Here is a 23,118-nt window from a genome sequence, read left to right on the forward strand (position 1 = left end):
GATTGGACACGAAGAAGAAAGTTATCATTGGTCCTCTGTATCGATTGGTCAGAAATAACAGGCTGGGTATTAAAAGTAATATGTATACATGTTCATGGGCTCCCTCCAGAATATCAGTGACCTGCTCCACCGTGTTCTGCTGACAACTTACTCCCATGAAGCTCCATAAGCGCCTGTTACAATCATCTGTGTGCGGGCTCTCACAAGGTTATTGCGATCTCAGTGGTTCCTCCTACATATCAGAACACATGTACTTGTCTTTCATGTACATCATAAAGATGTAGTAATCAACTACTTAGTTTGGAGTCAAGGAACCACACAAAGTTCTGAATATCTTTCCCTGCAAGTCACAGTACCAGACCTTATCTGACCTAAAATTTTGCCCCATAAAGGCAAATAAAGATCCTTCTGTCAGTGAAAATTACATTTTTGCAGTCGGTCACCATGCTGCATTTTAACCAAGAGCCTTTCTGTGATCAATAACACTCTCAGAGAATCAGGCAAAATGAGTTACTTGCTCATGGACAAAATTTCAGGTCAAATGCAGTACTTTTCAGGTCTAATGCAGTACTTTTGTACCTTTTAGTTCAATACCTCACTTTGACTAGTAATAGCAGTACATGTACATGTATAACCAAGGATTGGCAGGTGAGCACGATGATTTACCTTCAGGGCTGGTAGCTCAGTAGAAACGAACAAGCGGAGTACTCTTCAACGGAGCAGATTTATCCTTCTGGAACACACGCGCACACACACACACACACACACTGGGCAGAGGACGCCGCATTATCCCACGTAACAGTGTAGGTGACAATCCATCGCTGTCTACGTAGAGGGTAGAGCATTTCACCTGTCAGTATCACCCATATTAAAGACACCTGAGCCCTGTCCCAGCCCCTCCACAGCTCAGCACACCAGAGTAGTTAAGACTTCTGGGTAAGGATTGCTCCCAACGTTAACACTCCAATCGCTCCCGCCGCATAACCACATATCTGTTTTAATGATGGCCATGGAGACTCATTTATCCTTTCTGGTCCATTTTCGTAAAATTCCACAAACCCATCCTGCGAAGAAGAAGAAAAAGCAAAATTAGCACAATTTTTAACAAAGATTCTCAAGACATCTTAAATCTACATACAACTTGGGGTGTAATGTTTGCTCACAGAGTGCTAAGAGAAGCTTGTATGTGTTGGGTTTGTGTTAAAGACTGCTATGATAAGGGGAGACCCTTGGACGAGCTACACAGACAGTCCAAATGACAGTAGAACGCATCATTTCCTTCTGTCACGTGTGTGTAAGAAAATGACTTACTAACTAAAAAGCTAGTGAAGTGTATGATGAATTAACACTTGGGTTACTAACATAACATCATTCTTGTACTTAAACCATTAATGCCTTTCACTGCCATTTTCAATTTGAGTTGGCTGCACTCGGCATCGTCCGGAAACAGATACTCTCTTGGAATGATCTGAATGTTTTCTGAACCCAACTTGTACATCAACTGAAGGGCGACTGACAAATTGTTTGGGAGTCTTAACTTTAATTTATGTGTTAATAATGAACAAAAATGATGTATAATTGATTCTATTGTGAAAAAAAAAGTTGTTCTTAATATTGGGAAGAGCAGCCAAGTCCACCCTAGCCACTGAGTCATCTGAGTTGAAAATAGCGACTTGCGAAGTTCTGATGTTGTGCGAGTGTGTGCGTTGGTTACATTTGTGTTATTCGGTATATTATGGCCTCTATAGTGTCGGCACTTCCCAGACAGAACAGATGACAGGGCCAAGGTCCAGGTTAGTGAATATAAAGGCTCGGAATGGTTAATGTGGAAGCTAAGCTGGGAACGAGGCTAACCGATCTCAGAGCTACTCATAGGCGAATATGTTGGGAGAATCTAGGTCAAACTTTGGGAAGACATCTTGTCCAAAACACAGGACTTTGAACTGACCAGCAAAGATCCAGCATGGTGTTGGACCCATTAGACTTAAACCGCTGAATCAGTGAGCGGCTAGCCAGAGACTTAAAGACTTTGAACAGTTACAGTAACCTACAAATAGATGTCTTCACTTTTGTCATACAGGCATTTCACCTTGGGAGATCCATTCCAGTGAGTTCTATATACATGTACATTGGTGTATATTCATGCATGGAAGACATCACCGGCTCTGCCCAGTTTCCTCCAACCATAATGTTAGCTGCCGTCCAATAAGTGAAACATTATTCCATATGGCATAAAACACCAATCAAATGAGGAAATAAATGAATAAGGAAGCTACGTGCATGATGAAGATCAAACGTCAAACGAGTTGCCCTCATCATAACATGTACATGTGCTGGACAGGACAGTTAGTTCACTTTGAAAATGGACTTCCTAAACCCATTTGGATTTAGCCATGTTCGCCATTTAAATGCATATGTACATGTGCAGTGTATGAGATGTTGACTCAAAGCTGAGGTGCGTGGGCTCAGCGTGTACAAACAAAAATCCAGAAAAACGACCAGATTGCCAATAATGGGGCGAGTCATCCACGGAATTTATCTGCTGGAACGCTGCCAATCTTGATGGTGCCACTAGCATCATATGGCAGCACAAAATCAATGAGGACTGGTTGGTTTTATCTCACAGGTGGAGTGCTCAGCGCAGACCTGCCTTAACACTGGTTGTGCTCACCAGGTCTTCCCCAGAACCTCGGCTATATGTACACGAGCACAGCCAGTCTGGTGTGTGAATGAGAACAAGTATTTGGCCCTATGGATTGCTCCTAGGTCAATTTTCCAGAATATGACTATCATATGTACCCTAATTCTTCTAATTTTTGGGACACCTGGTCTGCTCTTTTCAGCCACTGCACATGTGCATGTAATTGTAGCAGGAATATTTAGTTTCTTTTCTGCATTATTGTTAGAACATCTAATGAACAAAATACATGTATTCATATATTTTTTGTTTTCAAAACAAAAAAAAAAAAATAACCTGAGAGGGAAATGTAATTCTTTGCTTTCAGCACTGCTCATATGTGTGCTACAAATTAGAGGAATTAGGGTATACACAATTCCGCAGTACAGACATGTGGGTGTACATGTACTTATGAACACGGAATCCAGTGCTAGTGTGGGGCATGACTAGATACTGAGCAAATTACATACAAGAATACTGAAGTCATAGGGTTGTGCCAGATGAGGTCATGTTGACCTACATGTGGTTTTTCCACAAATAGTGGTTAATTATGGACTATGGCTCCAACGTAACTTGTGGTATCAAAAAATTCCATTAGCCATAATTTGACAACAATCTGATACACGTCCATACACACATAGATCAGGCTTCCAACATGTGTTACCAGTGAATTAACAGTAAATTCCAGACAACCAACTGGAGTCTTATGGAAGGTGGGCAAAACCCAGGCCACATATATGTGTAATGTATATCCCTGGGTATTACACAATCAAAGGCAAGCTAATGACAGTCACACACACAGACACACACACACACACACATATATATATATATGTATATATATATATATAGTCATCTGGTGAAGTGACAGACCAGCCATTTCAGTGGCCTACATGTAATGGTCAAAGGGCTAACATCGCAGCTGGGAGATCCCGGGATCAAACCCAGGTCAGGTCATACTTAAGACTTCACAAATGGTACATGGACTTGTTTCTGCCTCGCTTAGCGCTCAGCACTGAGAGGTTAGAGGAAGGAAACAGGACTGGTTGGCGTGATGTCTGTATAATGTGACTGGGTGGGGTGTCATGTCTGGTGTCTTTGGCATGATACTTTAGTGGTGGCAGCACTCTGGCAGCATGGACTGGCCACAAGAATTAGACACAGTAAATATATACACACACAATGACTTCTCGTTGTTAGGCAACTCAAAAATTGTTAAGTACAGTTGTACGTCTTAAAAGTTAACCCCAAGCATGAATACATACATGTGTACACATGCACTGTAGATATAGCTCAGCCAATGACTGGACGGATGTCTGAATATCATTTCCCAAGCAATGGCAGCTCTGTTCCAAGCTGAAATGGCTGTTGTTAATTTGCAATGTCTGAGTTACAGGTTACAAGATTGCCTACGAAAACACCACTGCAATGGCTGGAAGGCACGACAGCACGAAACACCACTGCAATGGCTGGAATGAACGACAGCACGAAACACCACTGCAATGGCTGGAATGAACGACAGCACGAAACACCACTGCAATGGCTGGAATGAACGACAGCATGAAACACCACTGCAATGGCTGGAATGAATGACAGCACGAAACACCACTGCAATGGCTGGAATGAATGACAGACTTCAGGCTGTGGACTAAATTATTACAGGTGGGAAACACAAATCAAAACAAATAAAAAAACAAAAAAAATAAAAAAAAACAAGAACTATTTTCTCTTTTTAAAAACATGTATCAAAATTTAAAGTTTGCACAATTTGAAAACAATGTCATTCAATTTCAACACATGAATATATATTTGTTTATTTGACTGGTGTTTTGTGCTGGAATCAAGAATACTTGACTTATATGACGACAGGCAGCATTATGGTGGGAGGAAAATAGGCAGAGCCCCGGTCTATAACTGTTCATCATTTACAATTTTTCCTTATGTTGGAGACAGAGGTATACTATTTAACATGCACTTGCTCTTTAATATTAAACTGGTTATGTTTGGATAAGTCCTCATAGAGATGTAATATGTCGATGAAGAGACCTTATACATGTGCACGGAGGTGTAACTTGCCTTCCATGACGCCAGCATGTTTGTTTAAGTCAGACTCATTCTTAACTTTAAAACAGCTTATTGATCTAAAATTGTTACTTATCTTAGGAAATTTTGTTTTAATACTCAGAGCAGTCCTAGACTTTCACGATAAATTTGAAAATTAGTGCTTATTTTCAAAAGTAAGCTTAGGGATTATACCACAAGGTACATGTAAGACTAAGCTTGAAGTCTAAGGCAGCTTGGTGATCCTGGGGTCAGACCATTCAGCTATAAACATGTGCTGACAGGTCTCTACTTTTACCTTTATTCAGATGAATCTTTTTGTAAATAGACCAATAAAACCAATGTAGTTTGCTCTCCAAAATCAGATTAAAAACATGTGTAAATGGCACTAAAATTTGCTCTTTCATTTGCGAAAAGGTATGCAGAGATAGCATTGCCAGAGAGAGGCAGAGTCTTCACAGGAGCATACATTACACAGTCAGGCCTGAAAAATCAGGTCTCTCCAAAATCAGATTAAAAACATGTGTAAATGGCACTAAGATTTGCTCTTTCATTTGCAAAAAGGTATTCAGGCACAAAAATTGCTGAACACTATCAGTGAATGCAATTAGGCTGGAAAGTTTACACAAAACAGACCAGTACGTACAGAGCCTGATGGAAAATTTTCATATACACATTTCTTGTTATTAATTAAGAACAAGCATTTGAAACGTGCTAATCAATACTGTTGCAAACAGGTCAATGTCCTACACACTGGTTACAAATGTTCAACCTTTCTGCGATATCATGACATCGCCACATCTTACACCAACACTGAAATCAAAAATGATACTGTCACCAGAACAGGCAGTGCAATGATCCAGCCATTCATATTGCTTTAATTTTCACCAAAAGTTCTCGCCGATAGCAACAGGCTGAATGTATGGAGCCAAACAAGGGCTACATGTACCATCAAAAGGTATTACTTAATATCACAGCTATAAATACACCAGAGAGACTGAATCAATACCTGCTGAGGTTATTCACATCTACACAATGTGTACTATAAGTTTTCCCAGGCTACCTATTATCCTATATACATTGTGCACACAGAGCAGGCTTCATACTTGTACCTGTATAAAGTGTACATGGTCCACTCATGGTTTAAAATACATCTACATATTTATAAATTATTCCAGCCTTCACCTATTAAAAGTAAAGAAGAAAAAAACCAAAAAAAACCAAAAAAAACAAAAACTACATCCAACTGACATTATTTGTTATGTATTTACTTATTTTTTTAAATAAAGAAAATCCAGGTAAATGTTTGAATTTTACAGTATGGTGTTAATGATCATAGGCTTGAGTGTGGCTCTCATCTACTGAACGGAAATTTGAATGGCATTTAACCCGCAATTTGATCTATAATTAATCGTACAACATGAATGACAAAGTGAACATGCACACACGTCATCTAGTATTAAACATCATTTTTCCATTTTAAAAAAAGTGCATGCATAAAGAACTGAGGATTGGAGAGTATTGGGCACAGATACCGTTACCACAGAGAGGCTGAGTCTTCATGGGAGCATACATTACACAGTCAGGCCTGAGGAATAATGGGGGAGTATCGGGCAGAGACAACATTGCCTGAAAGAGGCAGAGTCTTCATGGGAGCATACATTACACGGTCAGGCCTGAGAAATAATGGAGAGTATCGGGCAGAGACAGCATTGCCAGAGAGAGGCAGAGTCATCACAGGAGCATACACTACACAGTCAGGCTTGAGGAATAATGGAGAGTAACGGGCACAGATAGCATTGCCAGATACAGGCAGAGTCTTCATGGGAGCACACATGTACATTACACAGTTAGGCCTGAGGAATAATTGTCATTCATTATTCAGTCCGTCAAATATCCCAAATTCCAGAAAAGCCAAAAAACAACGTTCTGTGCCCAGGTGACTACTAACGCACATGACAAAAGAACTCTCTGCATTAATATTTCATTAAACGTAGTGAAATGCCCAATCATACCGCTCCATCCATGCTTGCAAACTACACTGTACATGTACTGTAAGTTAGACTCTGATGTATCAGCTTATACCGCTCTATTCACACTTGCCAAATACACTGTACATGTACTGTAAGTTAGACTCTGATGTATCAGCTTATACCGCTCTATTCACACTTGCCAAATACACTGTACATGTACTGTAAGTTAGACTGTGATGTATCAGCTTACAGTATGCCACTCCATTCATGCTTGCCAAATACACTGTAGATGTACTGTAAGTTGGACTCTGATGTATCAACTTACAGCATATCACTCCATTCATGCTTGCCAAATGAGCTAAACTAGACAAATTGCTCGGGAATTATTAATTTATCTTAACTCAAAGACAATGAACATGTGTAAAATTATGCATTCTTTTGCCAGAGGAATTCAGCACATTTACAAGTCTAATGATGCCTCATTAAGTTTTAATGTTTTTTGGAGAGTCCTGACACACCAATGCCTTTCAGCAGCCCACCGACCCCCAAGACGATACTTGGGGCTCACATGTTCGTATACACGTACCTGTTCACAAATCAGTGTACAGTAGGTCAGTATCACAATAACCTTCGGCCAATTATGTCACTAGCATGAGATAAATATATGTAATTACCTTATATGATCATGACGAACTTCCTCAGTTTACCTTACGTAAAAAATGTAAGTATCAACACCAAAAATAATACTTTGTGACATTTTTTTACCTATAAAAATGCACTTATGTGGGCGAAATTTTAGGTCAACTAGGGTATACCCTAACCAACAAATTTGCTATGACACACTGAGCATGTATGTCACCGTACCACAACTAGTGAAAGTAAAACCACACAAATCAAGCCTGCCTACATTTTATACACGGAGCATATGAATATGAGAGTAAACCTTCTGACATTTGGCAACTTACTGCCATCTTTCCATCCCAAGTATAACACACATATCACACTGGCAGAAGGAAAACTTGTGGACTCCAGCAAATTTCATGCATGAACTGTTGACCACTTCTAATTATTGTCACAAAGACCTGACGAAGAAAGGCAGCCAAAAATTCTTCTTTCATAGAACCTTTAATGTAAGGTTACCATTATCAGTATCATAGTGAAATATTTTGCCTCATAAAGTCCTTGCTATTTCGTTCACTAAAGCTCGGATAAAATTTGCTACCTCAGTGTAGGACAGGGAAGAGCACCAGTTGGACTGCAACACAAAGCAAACGGCAAATTCACATTAACTGCTCTAAACTGATTCTCATAAATTCTTAAGGGATTTGATCACTAAGGGTGATCTCCACTTCACATGTACACCACAACTCGTACCCTTACTTTGTCCGAGTTAAGTTGGCAAAATTCCGACGGACATTTTATCAATAGTACGTGTACTTCTAACTCTTGGTCAGCCGTTCTCCAAAGCGTAACAGTTAGCATGCGTACTAACTACATGTAACTGTAATGGAGTCGACCAGGACCACCTGCAAATATTTCGAATAATCACATGTCAACGCCATTATTTCAATGGTTAGTTTTCTTGAGTTGTGTTACGCTAGGCCCAAATACAGTTACCGTTACGGCCAATTTAAGGCACTGGTTAGCTTGGGCTCCCAACGGCAGACAATAGTTTGACTAGAGATCAGGGAACCATGGCAACGGCAAATGTGACTAGTGGACTATGCGGTCAGCACTCGATATACAGTGCGGCCGGTAACACAAATCTTTCGATGTTCCACAGACGGAATTTAACAAAATAGTTTGTATTTATTTATCTTCACTTGTACATAATAAATCCTGGGCATTTTTTTTATTTTTTATTGTTTTTTTTGGGGGACACAAAAAGCACCTTGAGGGAAGGCAGCATCCGTTAATCAGATGATGAGAAGAGTTGGATTAGGCCCTGGTGTATTTCTTCTATAATATTAGGGTCTTACTTTGGGTCTTACCTTTATCTTCAAACAGTAGACCTTTGCCACTATAAACCCTCCCCCCACTCCACCCTTTCCCAGACTAACATGTTGTTCCAAAGCCATATACCAATGACAGGCTATCTGTGTGTAAAAATCAGGTCAGGTCAAAAACACATGTTGTAAATATTCTGCACATGTTCGACTGCCTTTGTTGTCAATCCGTCTGTAGATATATTCTGGTACCTGACATCAGTGACTACTGCACTCAACACAGTACAAATACAAACCATATGACAGGGGTACAGGAACCGTGACCGCACCACAGTGCAGGTTATAAGGTACCTCCCTCACGTCCATGTACACATGCATGACCATTATCTTGGTCACATGGGGATTCTTTCACAAAGCCATCATGGGCTTCAAAATATGAAGTTCAAAACTGTAATCTCGCTGATTAAAATTGGCTGACAATGTTGTACCGCAGCAAAGAATAAGCGGCCACACTTTTATCCATTTCATGGTTTGATTTTAATTAAAATTTTAGGCTAATGTTCAAAATCGCTTTGTGAAATGAGCCTAGGCTTGAAGATAATCGTCAGCTGTTACATGAGAACATGTGAGCAAACACATACATGTAAATGTAAAAAAAAATTAAATGAGAGTAAGTAAAGCAAAAAAGTAATATCGCTCACCCACATGTACATGTGATATCCCTCACCTACATGTACATGAGATATCCCTCACCTACATGTACATGTAATAACCCTCACGTACATGTACATGTAATATCCCTCACCTACATGTACATATAATATCCCTCACCCACATGTACATGTTATATCCCTCACCTACATGTACATGTAATAACCCTCACGTACATGTACATGTAATATCCCTCACCTACATGTACATATAATATCCCTCACCCACATGTACATGTAATATCCCTCACCTACATGTACATGTTATATCCCTCACCCACATGTACATGTAATAACCCTCATGTACATGTAATATCCCTCACCCACATGTACATGTAATAACCCTCACGTACATGTACATGTAATCTCACTCACTCACTCACTCACATGTACATGTAATACCACTCACCAACATGTACATGTAATACCCCTCACCAACATGTACATGCAGCTTTTTATACAAGTAAGGCTGCCTTTATACAATTTTATGCATATTGCTCTATTTATACAACAGACACTTTATATTATACACTGCACATGCTGAGATAAATGTCCATGTACATTAGTACTATGCTTGCAAAGTCCTAGAGGACTGCAGGCTGACACAACGGCCTAGGATTTCATTGCAAACAAAATGTTCATGAACAAAGTGAACAAAGCCCTGTGTGCATGTAAAATACATGTAAACAAAGCCTGGATGTGTCCTGCACATTGATCTAATTGTACTGCCGCCCTAGATTCCCATTTAACATGTAATCTACATGCCTTTGAGGTGTCAATTTACACCTTTTCTACTCTCGTTTCCAAGTTAATTACACCACTGCCAGGTGGTCACATTACACTTTATACCTGTAGGTACAAGGTCATACTGGGAATACATGTATGATACTTGCAAAACAGGAGCTGTCGTAAGAAGAGTTATCCAATGTTAACCTTGCTGACCTTGACCTTGTGAATCTGCCACCCTAGATTCCCATTTAACATGTAATCTACATGCCTTTGAGGTGTCAATTTACACCTATTCTACTCTCATTTCCAAGTTAATTACACCAATGCCAGGTGGTCACATTACACTTTATACCTGTAGGTACAAGGTCATACTGGGAATACATGTATGATACTTGCAAAACAGGAGCTGTCGTAAGAAGAGTTATCCAATGTTAACCTTGCTGACCTTGACCTTGTGAATCTGCCACCCTAGATTCCCATTTAACATGTAATCTACATGCCTTTGAGGTGTCAATTTACACCTATTCTACTCTCATTTCCAAGTTAATTACACCAATGCCAGGTGGTCACATTACACTTTATACCTGTAGGTACAAGGTCATACTGGGAATACATGTATGATACTTGCAAAACAGGAGCTGTCGTAAGAAGAGTTATCCAATGTTAACCTAGCTGACCTTGACCTTGTAAATCCGGTTTTGTTTACCTGTCTGTTGGCTGACACCTGGCCACAAGCTAACTGGATCACAAAGCTTAGCCCTGCAGGCTGCAGATCTGTGAAATCCCACAGCGAGATTACATCAGTGGAATTTTAAGAGCAAGAAAACAGACTGTATGCATACACAGTTCATGAACGGAGTTATGTTCAAAATAAAAGAAAATAAGTCAGACGTGACTGATGAAACTGACGAAGTGAATGCTTACTTGCATCATCAACAAAACAGTCTAACAAAGAGAAAAAACACATTTGTACGTCATATATGTACCTCTCAATTTAGTGAGTAACAATTCAGCTTGGTAGCCAGAATTTATCTCCATTTAAGTTAAATGCTACCCTACACTAGTGGGTGTATCGTATGAAAATGTAATTATTTTGTGAATTTGTGCCATTGTCATGGATCGTTTTTGGCTCAGTGTGACTCAGAACAGGTTAGTTGATTATCGGGACCACTCTGTTGACATCTATTTACACTAGGGAAGATTTAATACACATGTGAAGATGGGGTAAATTTGACTTACAGTCAATTTGACTTACTGTTGATCTGACACATTAGAAGCAGTTATTCCTCGTAACTCTCTCAACACTTCATGTTGCTCTATACAGAGAGTTACATTCCGTAACTACATTTTACCATATTTTGACCACTCTTACACGTTTCACTCTACTCTTACATGTATCAGCATGTTAAAAAAAAAAGCACATTTTTTTTCTCACACTTCGAACATTTTCTTGTTTTTTAAAATTCATAACTGACATCAAATTTAAAATCACAAATTTGCCACATACACAAAAAAAAAAAACAAAAAAAAAAACAAAAACGCAACAGTTTTCTTGTAAACTTCCTGACAAGTTTTGCAACACAAGCATTTAAATGATACAATTGCGCACAGGACGTTCATTTTTATTTTATTCTTATCGGATCTGGCAATACCAAGTACAGTTGATACACGTAAACGGAATTTACACAATATGAGGAAGTATTTTACACAATATGAGGAAGTAACAAAAGTACCGATAAGATATAATATGCAGTTCGAAGCATGTCACAAAAATATTGTCGCCGCATATCCTTGAGCAGAGAAAATCACGTCTCTTTTCGGCTCTGCATGAAATCATATCCTTCTTAAAAGGAGTATGAATGTAATGGGAAAGTTCACATGACATTTGTGCAGGATGAAATAATCAATTACGCTGTTCATCTGCGGACAAAGGCCTGCCAGTCAGGAAAATCCCTCTGACATTGAAGGATATAGGCTGTGCCAGGACATTCCTCAAAATGTAACAGGTTTTCTTTGTTGGAGTGCCTGAAGACAGCGATGCATCCTTGTTTTCATGTAGATTTAACAAACAAAGCCACACTTGGAAATCCCATTCACAAGTAGAAAGTTCTAACATGTACATACACTGTATACCAGTACATGTACAAGGCAACATTGCCTGGGCCCTGCACCATGAATTTGTAAAGCATGTGACCTTTGGCCCAAGCCACCTGTCATGGCCATCTGTTTCATTCACAGAGGAGGGAGGGAGGGGTGTGATGAGGGCCTGTGATGAGGGACCTACTGTACATGTGCCGGAGGGGCACCTCGACCTCCCCTCTGACACCAAAGATTCTGTGTTGGCTGCCACAGACCAGATACAACAAAGACACTTTAAAGAGACATGGCTGACGACCTTTTAACTGGCTTTTCATAAAATCCTATGATGAGTTTTTAAACTTTATTAGCTTACGAAAGGTTGTATCTATCTTTTTTCTGAATACTTAGCCCGTTGAAGTTACATCCTGGATTAGCAATTATAACAGGTCAGTCTGAACTTAAACACTTCCCAGCAGTTTAGCCAGTCTTATACTCAATGTCGTCAAGTGGAGACTTTTCCAAGCATATAACAAGTAAATATCTTATGACAAAACCTTTCGAAGAGAAAAAAAAAAAAAACGAGACCAATTAAAACATTAAAAAGAAAGCCTTAACAAGGTATGTCACAACACACAGAATAATAATCAGAAACACTTTTTTGTTTCAATTAATAGAGGTGCAGTCAGAGAGTCTCCTTGCGATCAAGTTTTACTTTGTGACCCCTCTGACAGCCTTGGTGTGTGGGGGTGAAATCTTGCATGCCACAAATTCTGGGTCAGGTTCAAGCCATAAACTCTCTGGGTGAGCCTGTGACAAATTCTCTGTCCCAGCAAAGAGACAACAGCTATTTCTCCTCTTCCAGACAATGACGGCCAATTTACCCATGTCACACGGGTCACAAAAAGTGTATTGTATTTACACAGACCTTGTGCTGACCCTCAAACAAGGCACATGGAATTCTGTAGTCAACACTTCTCCTAGAACAGGGCAGGCCATTTTTTTATGTTACCTCACAAGGTTTCTTGTTGCTTGAACACGTGATTTAGACCACCTCGTACTTCCTTCTTTTTATGCCACACTCCCCCATTCTTGTTTTAACAAGACCCCAATAAATGTTAATGAAATGTTGACACCCTGAAATTTACAACAGAACATAAGCATACTGTTTTGATGTTTAATTTTCTAACAGAACAACACGCAATACATGTATGGGTTTTTTGGTTTTTTTTTTTTTTTTCATTTTCTTTTAAGGGTTGTGTATACACACTTACATGCATGGGCATGTAGTTTTGAACAATTTCCCTGGCCTGATGTGATCATACTTGTATTCCTGGTGTGACACTGAATGAGGTAGTCTTACGGCAACATGTACAGCGCATTAGTATTTTCTCAATTTCGCTGGAGTGGCCTCTAAGGCGTTTTGAACTATGATGTCATCTACACAGGGTATAAATGTGGTCAGACACAGATCATGTATTCTAGGCGCGTGACGCAAAGTCACAACAAAATGAAAGAGAAAGACTCTTTACAATCATCAAAGACTAGCACAGTTGATAGTTCTGGGTACCCTAGAAATTGGTAACTGTATAACTCAGGAAAGTAATACAGATATAACCTCAATTTCTGACCAAATAAACCCATTTTGAAGGCTTCAGAACATACCCGATTAGCCGTTTTATGTCATTAGGACAGTAACAATGTACCATCCTTACTACTGATTATGTATACATATATAAATTTATATTCATTTATTCATTATATACATTTATACTCCTCAAACTTGAAATCAACTTAATACATTAACATATGCACCATGTAAATTACTGAATGAAGTTTTGGATGTATGTGCACACAGGACATGGGGGGCTGTCATTGGAGAAAAGCAGGATGTCTGGACACAAAAAATCAAATCTGGTGTTGCTGGTCACGGAAACGCCTGATAACATCACAACAGCATCAGTAACGTCCTGCTGTGTTAAGCGCCCAAAGTTTCGCCATTATGTGTGTCACATCCTGCTGCTGAAACTGGGTTATAATTCCAGTAGGTCAATTACATTATAGCTAACATGATCTACACTAAGCAGAATGGGACCAGTCACATGGGTTTGCCTGTTAGACATGTTACAAGTAAAACATTCCTTCTTTTCGTTTCAGTTTTGTGAAACATGCACCAGTACCAGTACATGTACATGTATACGGGGTAACAGCTAGATATGACACACCAACTGTGACTTACATCGAAGGAGAAGAAAATTTAAATATCAATCAAATACCATTGAAAAGAGTATGCATTTCCTCACAGCTGGATGCCATAAAAAATTCTAATATGTACCTCAAGTTGATAAATTCTAAATAAAGTCAGCGCCAAAATCTGCTGTGGGCGACTTCATTTTTCCTAAGAACTAGTTCTGAAGTCTTCTGTGTTATGAGGAGAATTGCCATTGGAGGCCACCGAAGTGTAGTTAGTACATTTCCGATAGAACTCTTCTTCCCAGGTAGCGAACACTGCAGTTCGTTTTCCGCTTGACGATCGGGAAACCGGAATGTTGGATGTAGGTTCCAAGTTTACACGAACAAGCCGGCAGTTTTCAGGTTTCACATGTATGGCAAGGAGAAATCGCTAAATTATGCAGCAGGCACCACCAGAGAGACAAAAATGTGCTCTTTCCAGCCTATAGTATCATGTGTTTAAGTTTTCTTCTCCTTTAAACTTCATCTACTTGTAGGGGGGGGGGGGCCTCCGTGGCCAAGTGGTTATCATGTCAGCGTGGCACAGCTCATGCTGGCTTCCTCTTGTGGGAAACTGTGGATGGTTATGGGTTTCCCCAGGGCTCTGTTTGGTTTGCTCCCACCATCATGCTGGCTGCCATATCATTGAAATACTCTTGAGTGTGATGTAAAACACCAATCAAACAAATCACACCACGTACATGTACACCCACACAAATGCATTGTCCATGTACAGTACTCTTCTCTTTACAATATTATCTGGACTTAATCAAAATGGCAATAAATACATAAATAAATAAAAATAGAAAAAAATATTTGATTTGTTTATTTATTTGATTGGTGTTTTATGCCGTACTCAAGAATATTTCACTTAAACGACGGTGGCCAGCATTATGGTGGGAGGAAAACCCTGGGGAAACCCACAACCATCCGTAGGTTGCTGGCAGACCTTCCCACATACGCCTGGAGAGGAAGCTGGCCTGAGCTGGGCTTGAACTCACAGCCACTGCAATAGTGAGAGACTCCTGGGTCATTACACTGCACAAGCATGCTAACCAACTTAGCCATGAAGACCCTATTAAAAAAATAAATGAATAAGTAAATTAATTCAACAGAGAAGATAAAAAATATATCTTCTTGAACCCAGCTAGTACATGTATTTCTGGTTTTAAGAATAAACACATGTACAATATACATATAAAAACTTATAAGCTTTGCATAATGCAAAAGCATAGAAATTAGATACTCTGAAAAATCTATGATGTTGCATATGAATGTTTCAATATGCGACTTCTCATTTTTTTTTTTTTGTTTCTTTCTTTTTTTTCGGAGTATGTGTGCGTTGGGGGAAGTGGTCTATATGTTGTGCTCATGGTGATAAGACTGTGGCCTTCAAGCACATGTTAAGTACTCAGCTAGTTGCCAAGGGCAGCACACATAAACTGGCCTCTCACCTGTTCGCATAAGAAACATTCCTGAGTTCAGTGTTAAACAATAATCCAACAAATAAAGTAAACACATGTACATGTAAACATCACAAGTACGCCGCCAAAACACTCCTTGCTGGACACATGTAATTATTGACAATCATGACGAAACTTGCAGTCTTACAGGAAATTCCGGAACAAATTCATAAGAAGGATGTGATCCATACACGGAGGTCCTGACATCCTCAGCCATATCCAGTAGGTTAATGATGCCTTCAAAGATCATGTTCCCTCAACACACACACACACTAACAGTAAAGACTGTTATCTACATCAAGGACATCCTGGGGGTTTTCTTAGAAAATGTAAAACAAAACAAAACGAAAAAAAAAAAAAAAAAAATGAGGAAACTGATAAAAGCACATGAACTGTACATGTATGTACATGTAGTTACAACCAGGCTTTAGATGAACACCACCATTTTATAGGAAACAAGCAAAATTGCCGATCTAAAAATGTGTCTGACCATTAGAACATTAGCTCCACGAATCATGAGAGAGCAGTCACATTTGACATTAACTACATGTAAGGTGCAGTGACACTTGACATTAAGTAAGGTGTGGTCACGTGCCTGTATGATATAAAGTATTAAGGAGAGGTCACATTTGACCTTACTATATACATGTACAGCACATGTAAGGGGTGGTCACATTGGCATTAAGGAGAGGTCACATCTGACAATACTGATGATATGGGGAGTGGTCACATCTGACATTAAGTAAGGAGAGGTCACATTTACATATAAGGAGCGTTCACATCTGACAATACATATGGGGAGTGGTCACATCTGACATTACGTAAAGAGAGGTCACATTTAACATTAAGTACATCTGAGATGTAGTCACATCAGACATTAAATAAGGGAAAGTCACATCTGACAATCGATACATGTGAGGTGTAGTCACATTTGACATTAAGTAAGGAACGGTTACATTTGACATTAAGTAAAGAGAAGTCACATTTGACATTAAGTAAGGAGAGGTTACATCTGACATTAGGTACATATGAGATGTGGTCACATCTGACACCAAGTAAAGAGAGGTCACATTTGACATTAAGTAAGGAGAGGTTACATCTGACATTAGGTACATATGAGATGTGGTCACATCTGACACCAAGTAAAGAGAGGTCACATTTGACATTACGTAAGGAGAGGTTACATTTGACATTAGGTATGGTGTTGTCACATTGGGTACATATGCACTTGGTGATGGGAGACAGCATCTTCATGTACTCTAAAATGTGGTGGAAGAGTCTTGTATCTGGACACATCAAAAAGTAACCAATGGTACATGTATGCTCAAACCACGGGTGACATTGTCCTAAACAAACTTCTTTGTTGTGTGTAATTTGATCATCAATACAAAAATTAGGGCACATGTTGGCAAGTCATATTTTTTTTTTTCAGTCTGGAAAACGAGAAAGGTATTTTAATGAAATTACCATTTCCAAGAGAGAGAGGCAGATTGATAGTTTACAAGATACATATTCATGCACAACAGATCATGATACCGTATCTCAGGGCATGCACACCCACTACTGTACAGGCACAGGTACCAAATTTATGCATTAAATTAAATTGTCGTCATAGGACTGAAAAAATGCTTAGTATGCCATAAAACCCCAACTTGAGCATATATGATGTCAATCCACCTCGGGCTTACTCTTATCCACCAAAAAAAAAAAAAAATTTTTCCACACTCTTTTCTCCCATGGCTTGAGGCCCTACTATAATGCTACCTGCAGATGCATGTACTGTGTGTTCAGGAATACATACAATGCATCGATCAACACGCCAAGCCATGTACCATAATTAACCACAGGTTTAGAGCAGTCACAGCTGAGCAATCAAGAAAACAAGGTCTACACAGACACACGAGGGACAGGAAAGTAAACATGACTAGATCGTGAGTTGTTATTGAGACTAGGAATTACATGTACAGGAAAGCGTACATGATAACACAAGCATCATGTTTATGTACACAACACCATCATGGTTTTGATCAACATAAAAGTCTACAGGTGTACACCCACATGTACCTGTTCTCTCTTATGATTAACACAAGTCTGTTGTTGATAGATAAATCTGCCTGCGGTTTTGTAAGTAAGGCAAGTATTATGAAGGTTAGTGACCGTAGGATCTGTGACCTACATACCTGTAGTCAGTGTAAGAATAAACAAGAGTGCAGGGCTGTATGTTAACTGTAGACCCTATCAGTGGCTGTACGTACATGTACATGTACTACTATGGGCTTCAATTAACAAAATACCAGACCAAGCCTTTGAGTTCAAACAAGATATGACCTGTCAAAAAATCTGGTCATTGCCATCGCTGAAATGCTTGACAACACCTGCAGCCATTAATATTTATTTAATTGGTGTTTTACGCCGTATGACTGTGGCCAGTGAGTTTTCACTTATACATGTAAGACGGCAGCCAGCATTATGGTGGGAGGAAACTGGACAGAGCGCGGCGGGAACCCCATGACCATCTGCATGTTGCTGGCAGACCTTCCCACAAAAGGCTGGAGAGGAAGTCAACATGAGCTGGACTTGAACTCACGGCGACTACAACGTGAGTGGCTCTTGGGTTATTGCACCATGCTGGCGCCCTAACCCCCTTGGCCATGGAGGCCCAACTGCGGCCCTTACTAGTAGACTTACACGTTCATGTTTACCTGAGCATGTAAGAAGTAAACACGCAATGTATGTGACTGTGTTCCCATACTGTATGTGCATTTCAACTTAGGTGTACTAAATACATGTACACTGGGGTACATGATATACTGAACTTGTAAATGTTAACATGTACAATTCCATGTAAATATATTTCAACTAATTCATGCCTCTACTCCGAATATACATGTAAACAAACATTTCAGTGTGGAGGTTGTACCTGGCATGGTCATACAGTGTAAAGAGGTGTATGTTTACAGTCTGCGATGTTTACTTACACACATCTAGGCCAGGTCAAGACTTGCATTCACAGCTCATTCAGACAAAGTAAACAGACTCGTAAATCATGAAAGTCTCCTATCCAGGTGTCAAATTATAAACACATGTAGATGCTTGCATGGTGGATATAACAGTTGACAATACATGTGTGTACAGTACAAGTAAACATTTTCAAAAGTACATGTACATACTGCTCATGTAATACCTATCAGGTACATGGTCACGAAATCTACTCAGTGCTTCATCCATGCAAATGTGAATACTGTTGGCAAAATTTTTGCACCTAAACGCATGTATGTACATTACATGTATTTCCACCATTAGACCACGTAGTACCAAAATTTGCATCTCCAGTCTATCTGAAGTGCCACATCTCTACCCAGACTTCAAACACGAAATTTTTGCCTTGTTTTGAAAATGATTGTCTTCTATTGAAAACTTTGGTCTGGAGTTGAAAACAGCTTTGTATCAACCTTGGCAGAAATTTACATACATGCTTCCATGCAGTCTGTGATTGTCAATGGGCTTTTTACATATCTGATGAGTGCCTATGACCCTGTGGTCACTAATTCCTCAATGGCAAGGTCACTGACTGACAGATGTCACATGGCAGATTTCCCATGTGCACATGAATTGTTACAACACCTGGCTGCAGTCTATAGCAGCATATATATACATCTATATATATATACATGCATTGTTAGAAGTACAACCATACATGCCCCTGCGGGGATTTTAATAAGATTGGATCTGTGCCAAGTTTATTTGGCAGTAAATGGTTTTATTCATGTGTGTTTAATGAACCCTTTGTACCTATGGCCTGACAAACACGCACGTACATAATATATGTACAATTGGGATAAAAGTGTTAATGGACAACATTGTCATGGGAAATTTTACATCTGTGTTTTACAAAGATACTAAAGTGGATGTTAATAATGTTGAAAATTACAGTTAAGAAAAGTTCATGGTATTGTTGTGTGTTCATACCCTGGTGGGAATGTTGTTGTGTTCACAAATGCATATATTAACATAGGTGCGATCTGAAGTTCCACTCCCCCCTCCCCCTCCCCCCTGGTCCCATGATGTAGGCCTATCAACATAACATATACATATACACAACCCACGCATTTGCAAACGAGTGCAAATTCTGTATACAACATGTGAGTGTCTTACATATTATTAACAATTCCTGAACCTATCTTACTAGTAAATTAAGCATTCTAATATTTATGCCTCCTGCACCGGTAATGGTTGTATGCCGATAACTGAAATACAACCACTATCATACAACAAAATGATGTATTAACTTCTCTCTATAGACATATATGCGCCCAACACACACAAGTGGCAGGCAAAACTCAGACTTCACTTTTCTGATACTACAGTAAGAGTGTCATTCAAAACTATACATTTGTGAATGAAAGCGATTCACTAGCTTATACCGTTTACGGCAAACCACAGATTTGCATAAATTACCATATTAAATGACTCTCCCAGTCGTCCCAGGCACTTACATACTCAGTGGAATCTTCTCGCATTTTTTGTATAAATTCACATGTACCATGAAGTAAAGGTATTTAATTCTGTCAAATTAGAATCTAGCAATCATTGAAAGAGAAAATTACTCACCCATCCCCCATGATTTGCAATCCACTGAGATAAATTATTGTCTAAATACTTGGTTACCCATTCCACAATATTGTCCACCAACTCCGGCATGTCTTTCTCGATGGATCTAACCGCAAGAGCGCCTCCGAACGAAAAGAGAGCCACTATTCTCCCCCATTTGACACCATCCACAAACAGTTCGTTGATAACTCCTAAGAACGTGGGGTAAGCTGTGTTCGGTGTAACATGAAGTTGGTCGCACATATCATCAAAACGATCGTGATATCGCTCTTCAAATTCATCACCAAGAGTCCGCATTGTAAAATGAATCTTACACGGCTCGTCCAAAGGCGGACAGCCTTCCCATGTGTGTCCACTTTTTTCCACCCTGTAGTTGATATAGTCGTTCACGATACTTTTCGAACTAGACGCACTCATTTTGAATCAGTATTTGTCCATCTCCAACGAAAAATAGACTCCCTGAGTTATCCAAACCTTCGAGTCCCTTTGATCGCCATCTATGCCGACAAGGCTGTAAGTAGGCCCCGAAACATGGATAGAAATACTCACAGTGGAGTTGTCAAAAACTGGGATCTGTCCGTTGGCGAACACGGACTTTCAATTAACACCAGTGGAAGGTTTCAGGATTTTTGTATCGGGTCTTGTATTTATAACCCTCGAGACAAACATCTATGACGTGTGCCAATAAGACCGGCTGACAGTATGCATCTAAATGAGGTCACTGCATTCCCGATCGTGTTGACATGGTTTTTAATTCCGGTTAGGCCTATGTGATATTTTCGGCGAGAGAAACTTCATTTGAACGTCTTTGGTTTTTGTCTTTTTGATCTTGAACACACTGTGAATAACAAATACATTTTCATATGTTTAGTGGACGACCAGAAATGGATATTTAGCCTCCCTGTCTTCTTGTAATATAGGCCGATGTACAGTACAAGCATCACGAACATCAAAATATGCAGAGATATATCTCACAATTGGCCTATTTAGCACATAGCCTGTACCATCGTTTTTCTCGTCAGTCATGGGCTATAGCATATACATAAAATAGAAAGTTGTCAGTTTCATAGGATATAAGTAATTTGTAGCTGTCGTCATAGGGCAGTAGGCCTATGATACAATTGGATAATGACGTCGACAACTGCAAAATCTATCAGGCTTTTCGGTATAGGCCCAGATACACATATCTTTAGACAAAGTAAATTTATCAGTTTCACTTTCGCATGAATTTGGCTATTAATGCAAACTTTATATCAGTACAATGCCAACGTTATTGATGCACTATACTGAAAATGTTGTTCGGATTTCCCTGACATAGGCCTACATAATTAAATTTACTTATATCACCGACTGATGTAGGCCTGCTATAATATTATATTTTTCAGATATGTTTACATATGGATGATTGGAAGACCATGTTGACCGTGACAGTGGCATTCATTTATAGACATTCTTTAGACCACTGATTGTAGCTCGATCTCTACATTATACAGGTGGGTGTATGCAAGTCAGGTCTTCTTTCTGGTAGGCTACCCATAGGCCTACTAAAAATCCAGATGTAATTTTTTTTTTTTTTTTGTTAAAGAAAACCCGCTCAGGTTACTTCAAAAGCTATAGGCCTACTGTTCGTTGAAAACTCCGTCGGTCTTGCAAAGGACCCAGAGAGGAATGATGAGAAAGTGAAAATTTCAAAATCCCAGCATAATTCTGTAAATTTCCAAATCAGATGTATAAAACCTGCTCGAAGCACCCATGAAAGGTATATAGTCATAAAATAGGTGGTTGCTTAGTAATAACTCGCCAAAAAATACACTTTCGATCAAAACCCCAATTTTTCGTTCAAACGAGGCACTTGAACTTACAGTATGAAGATCAACGTTAACAAGAAACATATCTTTACTGAAAGTTTAATGTGTGTATTTCTACGTGCTGTCAATGTTTAGTTTTGGTCCACGTTTGTCTTCATATGTAAAAAATAAACCTTCTAATGTGTTCAGATTTGTCATGTTTGGGCAAGTTTAAAATCCGTATTTCTGCCACAGTCTGCCATGTATCCTTCACAGCACAGTGAACAAACGAAGTCACTATCGGTATTTGAAACAGGTTGTACCTCGAAGAAGAGATCGAATCTTTGTGGGTTACAATATGTTTTTCTTTAGCAACATACTTTTTGTGTGAGTATAGATATAGGCTGTCCTGTATTAAATAAATGGCTACGTTAAATTTTCACAGATGCTGATCCCACTGACAGAAACCTCAAACTGAGACATGACTTGTTGGAAGAAAAATGGCACAGTAAATGACAGGAATTCAATGATTTGCTCAAGGTATTTAATAGATCCAGAGCTGGAAAATTGTAATAATTCATCCGTAAGTAAGCATGATACATTTCATTAATTATACCGAAAATCACTCAGTGAGAAAAAATGCTCAGCTTCAAAACCTCAACATTGTATAGTGTGCCAACATCTTTGACAGGACTCTTACGCTGGGGATCAAGTCGTACATGTAAAACACCAATTAACCATGAGGGCTTCATGACGGCGCATGATCAAGAAGCAGGACGTGATTGCTAGTTGTTGAGTTTTGGGATAAGTTGTTCAAGTGTGTATTAGCGAATACTGGTATTAAGTCATATTT

At 39.3% G+C, this 23,118-nt stretch overlaps 1 protein-coding gene across 1 annotated transcript; it reads right to left on the reverse strand.

The window, feature by feature from the left end:
* Nucleotides 1-471: 471 nt before the first annotated feature.
* LOC135478064 (apoptosis regulator Bcl-2-like) lies at nt 472-21,103 on the reverse strand. Its single transcript, XM_064758330.1, has 2 exons — nt 20,479-21,103; nt 472-1,064 (listed from the first exon to the last, which is right to left on the reverse strand). Exons 1-2 carry the CDS (start codon nt 20,893-20,895, stop codon nt 924-926), a joined length of 558 nt encoding a protein of 185 aa, XP_064614400.1. The 5' UTR covers nt 20,896-21,103; the 3' UTR covers nt 472-923.
* Nucleotides 21,104-23,118: the final 2,015 nt, after the last annotated feature.

Source organism: Liolophura sinensis, chromosome 11 (genome assembly GCF_032854445.1).
Source record: "Liolophura sinensis isolate JHLJ2023 chromosome 11, CUHK_Ljap_v2, whole genome shotgun sequence".
Lineage (NCBI taxonomy): Eukaryota > Metazoa > Mollusca > Polyplacophora > Chitonida > Chitonidae > Liolophura > Liolophura sinensis.

Bases quoted from the DNA above. Each gene is read 5' to 3' on its own strand.
- LOC135478064 (XM_064758330.1), bottom strand. From the start codon at position 20,895: ATGAGTGCGTCTAGTTCGAAAAGTATCGTGAACGACTATATCAACTAC. The intron at 1,065-20,478 runs GTGAGTAATTTT...TCTTCTTCGCAG, and splicing joins TTGCAAATCATGGGGGATGG to GATGGGTTTGTGGAATTTTA.